Below are 12864 nucleotides of genomic sequence, written 5' to 3' on the forward strand. Positions count from 1 at the left end.
CATCATATTAATGCTAATCACTCTCGAGGAAGTTATCTTTTGTGGAAAATACTTTTTTATTTATCGAATATATTTTGTAAATATCTTGTTCTTGAAATTTAGGGATTAGATCATTGATTTTTAGGTAGATTTTATTTCCTTCCATTTATCTTTTGCACTCTTTAGTCTATAAAATAGATGTGTAACTAAGGGAATATATAAGACAGCTTGCTTGTGGCCTTAATTGCCACGCTTTTTTCTTCTTCCATCAGTTTTTCTCTTGCTCCAATAACAACATTTTTTGTGGCCTTCATTGTTGCAACTTTTTTTTTTTTTTGGCAATCATCTTTCATTCATAACCATTTTTAGCTAGTTGGATTGCCAATAATACATTGGTTCCACCCTTCATGTCTCGAATCACCGGCATAATGCATTGTTTTTGTCCAATATCCAACATACATATACAATCAACAAAATGAACCAGAAGAGCATTAATTTGGTTGAGGATGTTCAAGCCAAGAACAAAGTCGTAATTGTTTAAGTGAATTACCTCAAAGTTTTCCTTATCTTCCCATTCATCGATTTGTAGTTTCACTCTTTGTGATACTCCTACAATTGGAACCTTTTAGGAATTAACTGTTTTGATCCTCTTAGTTGATTTGCTAATTGAGAGACCAACTTTACCATGACTTTCTTCGATATAAACAAGTTAGATGCTCCTGTATCAATAACAACACTCCACCTTTAGCCTGTGATGTTGATGTTTACAAACATCAACCATTTCTGCTTGCAATAGCAGAAATGAGTATCATCAATCTAAGCTTCAATAGCCTATCTTTATTGGGCTCTGCATTCTTTTCTTTGTTGATCGTGGTGAACTCGGATCGCCTTTAGTAGTCTCGCACCCTATGCAGACCTCAACATAAGAAGCATTGTATCTGACATTTCATGGTTTCGCATTGCCACAATCGTCGTTGCTATACTCAACATGTTCATCTCTCTCACCATTGCTTTTCTCCTTGAGCTTGAGAGACTTGAACTTGTCTTGCTTCAGAACAAGCTTGATTAAGGGCTTTAGCACGATCATGACTTCCAACAGTTCTTGGACCCTCAATGTTCCCATTTATGTTTAACCTAGGACTTCAACCCATCCATAAAATGGAAGAATGTTTCTTTCTCATTCAAATCCATGATTTGGAGTATTAATTCGTTGAACTCCTTCACATATTCTCGAATTGTGTCTTGTTGTGAGAATCAACGCAATTTAGCCCAAGCCTCATTGGCATATTGTGGGTAAAACTACTTTTTGAAACTTCTTTTGGAACTCTTCCCAAGTCTCAATTCTGGCCTAGCCATGTCTTTCATCTGTGGACCTACGTTAATACTATGATAGAGCAAAATCAGTAAAATATCTAGCAGTAGTATTTATCCTTGATGCCCATGACAAAGAAGTATTATTTTATCCCACACGAATTGTACACATCCCTCGTGTACCTTACCCCTTAAACTTCTTTGGTTTGGAGACATTCAACTTGTGGTTTAGTGTTGCAGCCAACACCTTTTTACCTATGGCGGCTTGGCACACAACGAGCTCTCCTTCTTTGCTTCTCAATTCTTTTCTTAAAGCACTTGTCATAGTTTTATTTTCCTCATTCAAAGTTATCATCATGACCTCGAGTGTAGTCTCTTACTGTTAGCTTATCTACAATGGAATTGAGCACTCGTCGCATCGCTTCCACATTGGAATTGAGAGACTACACCACAAATTCCCTGAGTTGCTCTTCCATCAAGTCCAACTCTGCGATGCGTCCTTCGTCTACCTCAAGCGTCTCTTTCACATCTCTCATGGATTCTTTAAGATTGGCCATTCGATTTTTTATAGCTAACAGCATTTCCCTCAATCGACTAGCTTTCTTGGCCCTTTCGTGGGTCTCTATTGGATTAATCTGATCTTCTAATCTATTTTTCATCTCGATCGACGCTTTTGAACCTTAGCTCGAATACAAACTGTCACAAGGCTAAAATTTTAGTGTCGCAATCGTGTGCCCTTTGAAGATTTCTTGGTTTAAAATCTACCTAACTATAATAAAGTGATAATTCTCGATAGAAATTCTTTAAGGCATCAAAAATAAAACGAAAAACCAAAAGAAGCCACAAGAAAGCAAAAGCACGCCAAGTGTTTAAGTAAATGGCCTCAATAGTATTCAATTAATATGGAGTACTATGGAGTACAATGAGATGTAATAAGACTCAATGGGATTAAATCAATCTAAAATTAAGATTTATAAGAAGTTGACACAATTCTCTAAGATTATACAATCAAATGTTTAAGATTACACATCTGTTAAGATAAGTTTCCATATTCATGACAATCTTAATTCCTCAAGTGTTTCATTGGGCCACCAAAACTTCAAGTATATGGGTTTCTCCACATGTTCCATGAATTGGATCAGTTCAAGTAGGTCGAATGAGCCTTATTTCATTAATTAACCTCCATGCGACGCTCTTTGCGTATTCAACATGGGTTTTAAATGCGGTATGTGACATTAGCATGTTGAGTCAAATAACTTTGGTTTGGATCATTCACTTTATCAATTTTGATGGATTAGAGTTGTTGATAGATATGTTTCTTCTTGATCTTAACAGATAACATTTGATTCTTTGACTTTGTTTATGAGATTTCTCTCAGGTTGATTTACTTCTTGGGAAAGCTTATTCAGACTGGGGCCATGTTAGCGATGCAGTAGCTATTTATGATCAACTAATTTCTAGCAATCCGAATGACTTCCGAGGTTACTTAGCCAAGGTTCTATTTATTCTTCTCTCCTTTCCCTCTTGTTCATTTAGTGGTGAAACATTTATATATATATTTTGTATTTTTGTTATATATTTTCTTTAGATGTCTTCTCCATGATTTTTCATCTATTTTCATTTTTTTGTTTACTTTTTGTTGGCCGATAATTATGTTTTTATAGGGAATTATTTTGAAAGAAAATGGCAATGTTGGTGATGCAGAGAGGATGTTTATACAAGTAAGTCTATCATGTCTAATAGCTTACTTAAATTTTTACTTTCTTGACTTAAAGAATGTGATTGGCTTGGTTGGTATTGTTTAAAGGAGAAAGCAATAACAATCAATAGAGTAGGGTTGAACAAATGAGTAAGAAAAAGTTGGAACTCAAGAAAATGTAGAGTTGTAAAAACATCTAAATACTTTATATTAATCAAAAGATATAATAAGAATAATAATGTTGACAAATAAGCTTGCAACTTATTTATATAAACTTTCTTATTACTAGGTTTTCTTGTAAACAAAGTTTTATTCATAGCCTTAAATTTAAACCCGAAAGATAACTAATCATCTTAGACGTCCTAAATATATCTAATACATAAAATAAGTATTATAAAATAAAATTGAAGTAATGAAATATTATAAAATAAACAAAGCTCTCTCGTCATTCTCCTTGGCTTGGAAAATTCGACTTCGGAGAGAAAACTTTTACCACTTTAACATAATATCTAGATCATGAATAAACCTGTTCATGGGTCGAGCAATCTGTCTAGACTCAAAGGCTTGCTCAGAATTTAGTAGGGTTCAGGAAAAAATATTAGGCCCATTTAAAATATGGATTGGGCTCGGGCTTGAACATTTAAGGCTCGAGCTTGACCCGACTCGTTTTTCAAGTTTGTAATGTTTAATATTATACTATTTTTATATAATTATAACACATAAAAATGGAATCTATAGTAATATATAATAATATAATGTAAACATTAAAAAATATTTAAGATGACTATATATAAACTATAATAAATAAAAATATATAAAATTATTAAATATTAATTAAAAATAAATATAAAATATATTTTCAAAAAATAATACGGGCGAAAATGGGTTTAGACTAGCTATTTACAAATATGAGTGGGCTTGGACAAATTTTTAGACTCATATTTCGGGTCAAGCCAAACTTGGGCAAACATAAAGTGTGATAATATCATACTTAGTCCCTGCCTTAACCCGACCCAACCCATGAAGATCTCTAATCATGAATCCTATTGGGCGATTCAGCTTTACAATCTTACAAAGAACACAATCCTATCCCAAAGGTCTCTACTACCATATCGTGAATCTTTATAACATTACCTTCCCCATCTTTAACCACACTGGTCTTACATGACCCCACATCTTGGGGAACAAGCTTTATATTTGTAGATTTGGTTGTAATAGAGAGAACATATTGCAATATAGAGTCCCATTTAACTTCACTGCTACCAAATTCCAAATTACAATAGTCAATCAAAGTTTATCTAAAAGTATCAGTCTCATTAACTGGAGTTGTATCTTTCATTGAACCCAAATCACTTTGTGAACCTGATGAAGCTTCAAGTGAATGCTTTTTAGATGCATTGTAATTCTTATATTAGTTCTGATGTCCAAATGTTATTTATTTCTCAAGTGATATAAAAACATGTAAGATAAATTTTAGTTATTTATTTCTTAAGTCGCATTTTGAAATAATTCAAAGTACTTAAAAACATGTTTAATATATGTTTCAACTTGTCCAAATGTTTTTTAGTTAATACCAAAGTGTTCTAAGATCTTAAAATGTTTTTAAGATATTTTAGTAACCAAGTCTCGAGACTTAGCTGGAGATAAGGACTATAAGTCTTGGAGACTAGCGAAGTTAGTAACCAAAGTTTGCTTCAGGGAGCATAATCTCGAGATCTATTCATCAAGTTTTGAGACATGTTCATGAAGTCCCGATACTCCCCTATTAGGTCTTAAGACGTTTAGTTTTCCAACAATTATTTTTCATATAAGTCTCAAGACGAGTATTCTCTTTGTTTGTGGATCATACCACTTCTATCCCTTTTGTGTTGGTGCATATCCTACAAAAGCAAATTTTTGAGCCCTAGGATCTAACTTTGAACAATTTTTATCATGGACATGAACAAAGGCACTACACCCAAATACCCTCAAAGGTAAATCATTTTTTATCCTAAGCATAGGGTATGGAACTCATAGAACACTTAGAAGTGTCTTAAAATTTAAAGTTTTTGCAAGAATTTGATTTATTAGGTAGGTTTATGTTAAAAAAGCCTCTCCATAAGGGTGCTTAGGTACATTAGAAATAAAAAGTAAAGCCCTCGTAATCTCTAAAATATGCGTATTTTTCTCAACTAGCCCATTTTGTTGGGATTGCAGGACATGTGCTTTGGTGGATGATGATGCCATTTTCATTGAAAAATCTCCTAATATTTCATTAAAATACTCTCTACCATTATCATTTCGAAAAATCTGAATTCTTGAAATTGTCTCAATCATTCTTTAAAAGATTCTAAATACTAAACCTCAGATCTTTCCCTTAATAGATAAACCCAACTAACCTATGTGTGATCATCAATAAAAATAACAAACCATTTTTTTCCAAACAAAGTTGGTGTCCTAGATTGTCCCCAAACATTGCTATGAATCATTAAGAGAGATTTTTATGTTTGGTAAGGCCTATATGGAAAAGAAGAGCAATGATGCTTAGCTAATTTGCAAAACTCACATAGGAAAGAAGGTAAATATTTATTAAAAAATAAACTTGGAATCAAATGTTTATATGAAAAAAAATAAAATAAAAAATAAGACACAAAGATTTACGTGGAAACCCTTTCGGGAAAAAATCACGGGCAGAGGAGAAGAAAATTTACTATGTCGAATTCGAATTAATTACAAGAGGAATAGACTATGTCTATTTATATAGGCTTGTAAAGCCATATTCTAGTAAGACTAAAACACCTTATTTTAATCAATATCAAATAGATAGAATTTAATAAGGTTTAAAAAACTTTATTCTAAAATAAAATAAAAGAAGTGTAATTTTATATGGATTTTTCTTTTTTTTTTATTTTACCACTGTATTTTATTTAAATAAGGATTCGGGTCACTTAATACTAACAATCTCCACCTTGACACGAATTCTCAATGAACAAGTTCTTCATCGCGAATTCTCAACGAATAAGTTCTCCACCTCTTCCATAAAACCCCTTAAGGGTTTAACTTCAATAATGAACACCAACGAATACTAATTTTGCTCACAACAATATCACTACGAGCAATAATATCACGAACAAAACGATACCGCACATCAATGTGTTTTGTTCTCTCATGAAACATTTGATCTTTTGTAAGAAAAATGGCACTCTGACTGTCACAAAATACTGTGCTGATTTGAAGGTCTTCATTGAGTTCACTAAAGAGCCCCCTTCAACCAAATAGCTTTTTTACAAGCCTTAGTAATCGCCATGTACTCAGCTTCAGTGGTAGATAAAGTGATTGTAGTTTGCAAAGTGTCTTTCCAACTAATTGTACAACCTCCGATTGTAAAGACATAACCTGTGAGAGATCTTCTTCTATCAAGGTCTCCAGCAAAATCAGTATCAACATACCCAATAACTCTATTTCTAGTTCTTCCAAACTGTAAGCAAACATCAGTAGTACCTCGTAAGTATTTTAAAATCCACTGAATTGCTTTCCAATGTTCTTTACCGGGATTCGACATATATCTGTTAACTACACTAACTGCATATGATAAATCTGGACGTGAACAAACCATAACATACATAAGAGATCCCACTGCACTAGAGTATGAAATATATGACATGTACTCAATCTCATCATCTGATTGTGGAGACAAAGCCGATGAAATTCTGAAATAGGCTGCTAAAGGAGTATTAACAGGCTGAGCACTCTACATATTGAACCTGCAAAGAACTTTCTCAATGTACCCCTTCTGACTTAGGTACAATTTACTTGTTTTTCTATCTCTGAGAATCTTCATACCATGTATCTTTTTTACTGGTCTTAAATCTTTCATCTCAAATTCTTCACTTAGTTGGGCTTTAACCTTTCTTATATCTCCTTTATCTTTTGTTGCTATCAAAATGTCATCAACATAAAAAAGTAGAAACACAAAAGAACCATTACTATTTTTCTTAAAGTAAACACAACTGTCAAAAATATTTCTTTTGAAATCATAAGAAGTCATAAAGGAATCAAACCTCTTATACTACTGTCTTGGTGACTGTTTCAAACCGTAAAGGGACTTTTTCAGCAAGCAAACATAGTCTTTTTTTTTTAGACTGTAAAACCCTCTAGTTGTTGCATGTAAATATCTTCTTCAAGCTCTCCATGCAAAAATGCAGTTTTTACATCTAACTGCTCAAGCTCCAAATCATGCATGGCTACAATACCAAGCAAAGCTCGAATCGAACTATGCTTTTCAACTGGGGAGAATACATTTGTGAAGTCCACTCTTGGAATTTGACTGTAAGCCTTTGTAACAAGCCTTGCTTTATATTTGGGTTCTTCAACTCCTAGAGTCCCTTCTTTCTTTTTAAATACCCATTTACAACGAACAGTCTTCTTACCTTTAGGAAGTTTCACAAGATTCCATGTTTTGTTTTTATGAAGTGATTCTATCTCCTCTTGCATAGTAAACATCCATTTTTTTGAGTCTTCACAACTAATCGCCTCAGAATAATTAGATGGTTCTTGATTTCGCATCTATATCTTCAACTACATTTAAAACATAAGCAACTAGATCATCCTCGGCATACTTCTTTGGATGTTTAATTTCTGTTCTAGATCTGTTTTTGATGATAGAGTATTGCGGTGAAGAAACAACTCTATTCTCAATTTTTGTACTGGCTTGAGGATTCGATTTTGTATTAATCTGATGCTCCACCTGCTTTTGATTTTCTTTATTGGAAGAGTTTTTAAGAGATAAGTTAGATAGCATAGTAGTTTCATCAAAAACATCTCTGCTAATCATAACTTTTCTATTTGCAAGACACCATAACTTATACCTTTTTACACCAGCTTTATAACCAAGAAAAACAAATTTGATGGATCTCGGTTCCAATTTTCCATTATCAACATGAGCATACGTAGGACACTCAAAGATCTTTAAATTAGAATAATTAGCAGGATTACCAGACTATACCTCTTGTGAAGTCTTTTTCTTAATGGAAATAGATGGAGATTGATTGATCAAAAAACATGCAGTAGAGGCTGCTTCTGCCCAAAACGACTTTGGTAAGTTGGCATTTGACAACATAAATCGAACCATCTCCATAATCGTTCTGTTTATTCATTCTGTAACGCCATTTTGCTGTGGAGTATGGCGAACTGTCAAGCGTCTCACGATCCCTTCTGACTTGCATAATCTATTAAACTCATCAGAACAGAACTCTAAGTCATTGTCTGTGCGAAGGTATTTTATTTATTTTTTCATCTATTTTTCAATCATAATTTTTCAAGACTTAAATGCGAAAAACATATCGCTTTTCTGTTTCAGGAAGAACGCCCAAAATTTTCTGAAAAAATCATCAGTAAATATTAGCATATAATTAACTCTACCTCTCGAAGGCACTCTAGATGGCCCTCACAGATCATATCAGAATGAATATATTCTAATATTTCCTTCGTGTTATGGATTCCTCTGGTGAATCGAACTCTTTTTTGCTTCCCAAAAATACAGTACTCACAAAAATTCAGTTTGCGAATTTCTTACCCATTAAGAAGTCTTCTTTTGCTCAATTCTGCCATGTCATTCTCACTCATATGCCCTAGGCGCATATGCCAAAGTTTAGTAATATCATCTGACAAGGAAGAGGAAGCGACAGCTGCATCTGCATCACCAGTAGTAGTAGAATCCTGTAAAACATATAACTTAACAGTTTTTCTTTGCCCTTTCATTACAATAAGGGAACATTTGGAAATATTTAAAACCCCACTTTCAGCTGTGTATCTGTACTTTTTTGAATCAAGAGTACTAAACGAAATTAAATTTCTCTTCAATTCTGGAACATGTCGCACGTCACTAAGTGTTCTGACAACTCCATCAAACATCTTAACTTTAATTGTTCCAACACCTGTGATTTTACACGAAGCATTATTTCACATCAAAACAACACCTTCAGACACTGTTTCGTAAGTTGTAAACCAATCCCGATTGGGATTCATGTGAAAGGTGCAACTTGAATCAAGTATCTACTCCTCGCTCATTTTAGAATTGTTGACTGAAGCGATTAGAAGTTGACCATCGCTGTAGTCTTCTACAACATTAGTTTCACCGGAATTTTCTGGTTGTTTTCCCTTTTGATTCGCAGCCCCCTTTTAATCTTGTTCTGTAGCTTAAAGCACTCAGATTTAAGTGCCCTTTTTTCTTACAGAAGTTGCAAGTTTTACCTCTATTTAAAGACTTTGATCTACCATTAGATTTACCGCGAGGATTTCGTTCATGTGTCCTTCCACGATCATCCGTTCATGATCTTCTCTTAGAGTTTAATAGTTTCTATTCCGGCATTGCCGAGAATGAACCATCTGCAATTCAAAATTTTTTATTTCCTGCATAATGTGCGTAAGTTAAAGGAATTGAGAACAACTTTTCATATGATCAGATGCACTTGAACTGATTATCTAATAGCAATCGGGCTTATACTCACTGAGGAAAACTGAAGCAACGTTACTTGCTTGAGCAAAAGAGCTAAAGGGAGTTGGTTGGTTTGGAGGATTCACAACTCGAAATTGTGGAGTTTGGAAAAGTCTATATGGGAGTTCTAACTAATCCTTCGTAAAGGGAGGCATCTCCCGAGTAGATTGTTGCTCCTATTTTGCCCCTGCCTTTTGGTGGGCTTGGATGTCAGTACTTGGAGCAGATCTGTTTTTAGCATTTTCCTTAAATTTGGTGGTTTTCCATGAATATTTCATCAAGTTTCACGTGTATGCCACGGTTTTTAATAATGGTCACACCATGGCATTTTTTCCCTATCATATTTAGAGTCATTTCTCACTATAGCTAGTGCAGAATTTTGATCAAGATCATGTTTTAACGCGACTTTTCTCCTAGATTCTTGTCTTCTAATTTCAGATAAGGCTTTTCTAATAAACAGTAACAGTTTTTTTTCCAAGGATCCTGGCTCTCACTTCATTAAATTCTTGATTTAACCTTGCTAAGAACTTATAGACTATCATTTTCTTCTTTATTCATGAACTTTACACTATCGGATGACTAGTCCCATTTATCATTATAATAATGATCCAATTTTTGCAATAGTGACACAACGTCGTTGCATTACTTCGCTATCTCCTTGTCTAGCCTTCAATAGCTTGGTATTTAATCCAAATATTTGAGATAAAATTTGAACATCTAAATAGGTTTCTCACAGCCTCCCATGGAGTTAATTAGCCAAGCAATGATCATAGAACTCTTAGACTATCATACACCTAGCCGTTTGTCATCTTCCAGTTTCTTCATATCTCTGGTCAGATAGCTTCCCCCTTCCTTCAATGGCCAACTTCATGGTTCGTGCCCATTCTAGGTCGCTTGTTCCATCAAGCTTATGAAGGGTCAGCTGCAATAATTGATGAAATGAATCTCCTTTCTGACTCATGGTGCTCTCTTTTGTTGCCGCTAGTCTACTACTTTTAGAAACAACCGATTCAACCATAAACAGCGAGAAATTTTCTTCCTGCTTTAATCGCACGAAGAATCGAGTGGAAAAGAAATTTGTTATTAATAAAACAACAATATATTACTTCATAGTATTTATTAAAAATATAATTAAACACTGATGATTAGTCTCATGCGGCATTGATTAATGATAACATGACACCTTATCATTAAATAAAACAAAAAAAGTTGGGAACTTATAAATAAATATTAATAACTTTATAATAATTAATTATAAATAAATGTTAAAACCCTATATTCTAAACCAAAGACCTTAGACACTAAACTCAAGATTCTAAATCTATTCTATTTATAATAGTTACAATTAACATATAATTATGTTTAAATAAAATTATTAGTATTTATTTATAAGTCTTCTATATTTTTATTTAATTTAATTATTTAATGTAATGTTATTAATTTAATGATGATGCATGAAATATACAGCCATGATGCATCAAATATTATAATAAAACCAAAATTAGCAAACAGTTCGGATCTATGAAAGCAAAATATTTCTTTTTCCTATCTACTTATATCTTTCTACTCTTTGCTTTGCTTTACAAATTTAGAACTAAATCAAAAAAATTATTTTCAAGGAGGGCATAAATAATAATTTTAACATGTAATATAAATTTTAAAAGATGTAAAATACAGTTACTAAGATGTTTGATAAATTAAAAAAAAAAGTTGAGTGCTAAATTTTACAAGTATTGAATTGATATTAGAAAGTTGTTTAGTGTATTAAGAAAATTAAGTATTGAATGTAATTATGTTGTTTGATAAATTAAAATTAATTTTAAAAAATATTTCTCTTAAATTTAATCTTATTAATATGATATATAATTTTATTTTGGATAATTTTGGATAAAAGTTAAAATATAATAACTTAGATATCTAACTTTTAACAAAAAAGGGAGATAATTTATTTTAAATAAAAATAACTTAAACATTTTCACAATTCTTAGTGATAAAAATTAGTAGGTTTATCAAACATATTAAAAATTAATTTTGAAAATTTTCATTTTCAGTGGCTAGTTATTTTGGTTAAAGGTGACAAGTTGGAATCCAAAATTGTTGAATGGATTTGATATCCTTGAAAACTATGTTCAAATGTTTATATCTGAATTTAAAATTATCCCAACTTGGAGTAGTCTAAACCCATGTTATTGGTTGAAAAAAATAAAAAGAGTTGCATATTTGAACATTATTTATCTGTTTGAGAAGCCATTGTCTTTGTTTCCATATCATTTTGAAGATGGTTATGAATCAAACATCTTTTTAGGCAAAACGTCGGTGTTGTGCAGGCTCGATTTTTTGCCCCGGAGAAAGCTAAAGCACTTGTAGATCGCTATTCAAGACAATGAAAGTTCATGTGGCAGTCTTATGATATGATGGAGTTTTTGGTTTAAAGATTTTTCTTTTTTTCCACTTTCAATCGTAGGACCGACATGTTTCATTCTCTTATATCCACATCAACATTTCATAGGCAAACAATGTAGGATAGGTGACAGCCACATTCATAGCAAATAGTTTGTACACATAGCTTTCTTCTAGCTAATTTAGAATGACTTAGCACTCCTAAAAGAAGTTATGTGTTGCCCAGCGCTTTCAAGTAGCTGTTGTATGTTGGAAAAACCGGAAATCATAAGCAGTGAAATTTTCACAAAACCGAACCAAATCACATACTAATTCATCTCTGTGAAGAGAAGAAGGATATTAAAAGTCGGTGGACGTATAGCTTTTATTGTAATCTATATTATAATAGTTTGTATTAATATTTTAAGTTATAGTTATATATTATAGTATTCTTTTATGTATTAGTAATATACTAATTTAGTATATAAGGTTAGGTTAAGTAATCGGTTTTGATTTTGGTAATAGTTATATAATATAATATTATATTACCATAAAAGTTTAATTTTATAGATTTTAATAATTATTAATTTTATATATTTATTATACATATATAAATAATACTAAAAATATTTTATTTTAAATTAATGTTTTAAAAGTTTACTTCACTTTATAATTTAACATAAAAAGTATTAATTATTTTTCTATTAATAAAATTTCAATATAAATATGTAATGCTTACAAATACATTTTCAAGAAAAATAAATAATTATCATTTATTTATATTAATTTTGTCTATTATGATTGTTTAGTTATAAAGTCCGGTTTTTTTGGGCTTTGAGTCGGATTTATTTTGGGCTTGGGTTTTCTTGAGCTTGGGTTTCTCAAGCTCAAGCTTTTTCGAACTCGAATTTTCTCGAACTTGAATCTGTTATTGGCTCTAGTTTTCTTGAACTTGAATCGTTATGAACTCGACTCGACATTGATAGACTTTCAAGCTCGGGCTTTTTTTTCCAGCTTTAAG

General features: G+C 32.2%; 1 protein-coding gene across 2 annotated transcripts in view; it reads left to right on the forward strand.

Moving 5' to 3' along the window:
• The window catches only part of LOC108486066 (uncharacterized), a 39628-nt gene extending 27473 nt beyond the window's left edge, over window positions 1–12155 (forward strand). Inside the window, exons 13-15 of one of the 2 annotated variants that reach the window (XM_017789879.2) lie at window positions 2669–2785; window positions 2955–3011; window positions 11770–12155. In XM_017789879.2, coding sequence (XP_017645368.1) covers window positions 2669–2785; window positions 2955–3011; window positions 11770–11820 — 225 coding nt within the window. In that variant the 3' untranslated portion in view covers window positions 11821–12155. The remainder of the gene's footprint in view (window positions 1–2668; window positions 2786–2954; window positions 3012–11769) is intronic. The other variant, XM_017789878.2, reaches the window with a different exon arrangement.
• The last annotated feature ends 709 nt before the right edge of the window (window positions 12156–12864 follow it).

This window comes from Gossypium arboreum, chromosome 6 (genome assembly GCF_025698485.1).
Source record: "Gossypium arboreum isolate Shixiya-1 chromosome 6, ASM2569848v2, whole genome shotgun sequence".
Taxonomy (NCBI): domain Eukaryota; kingdom Viridiplantae; phylum Streptophyta; class Magnoliopsida; order Malvales; family Malvaceae; genus Gossypium; species Gossypium arboreum.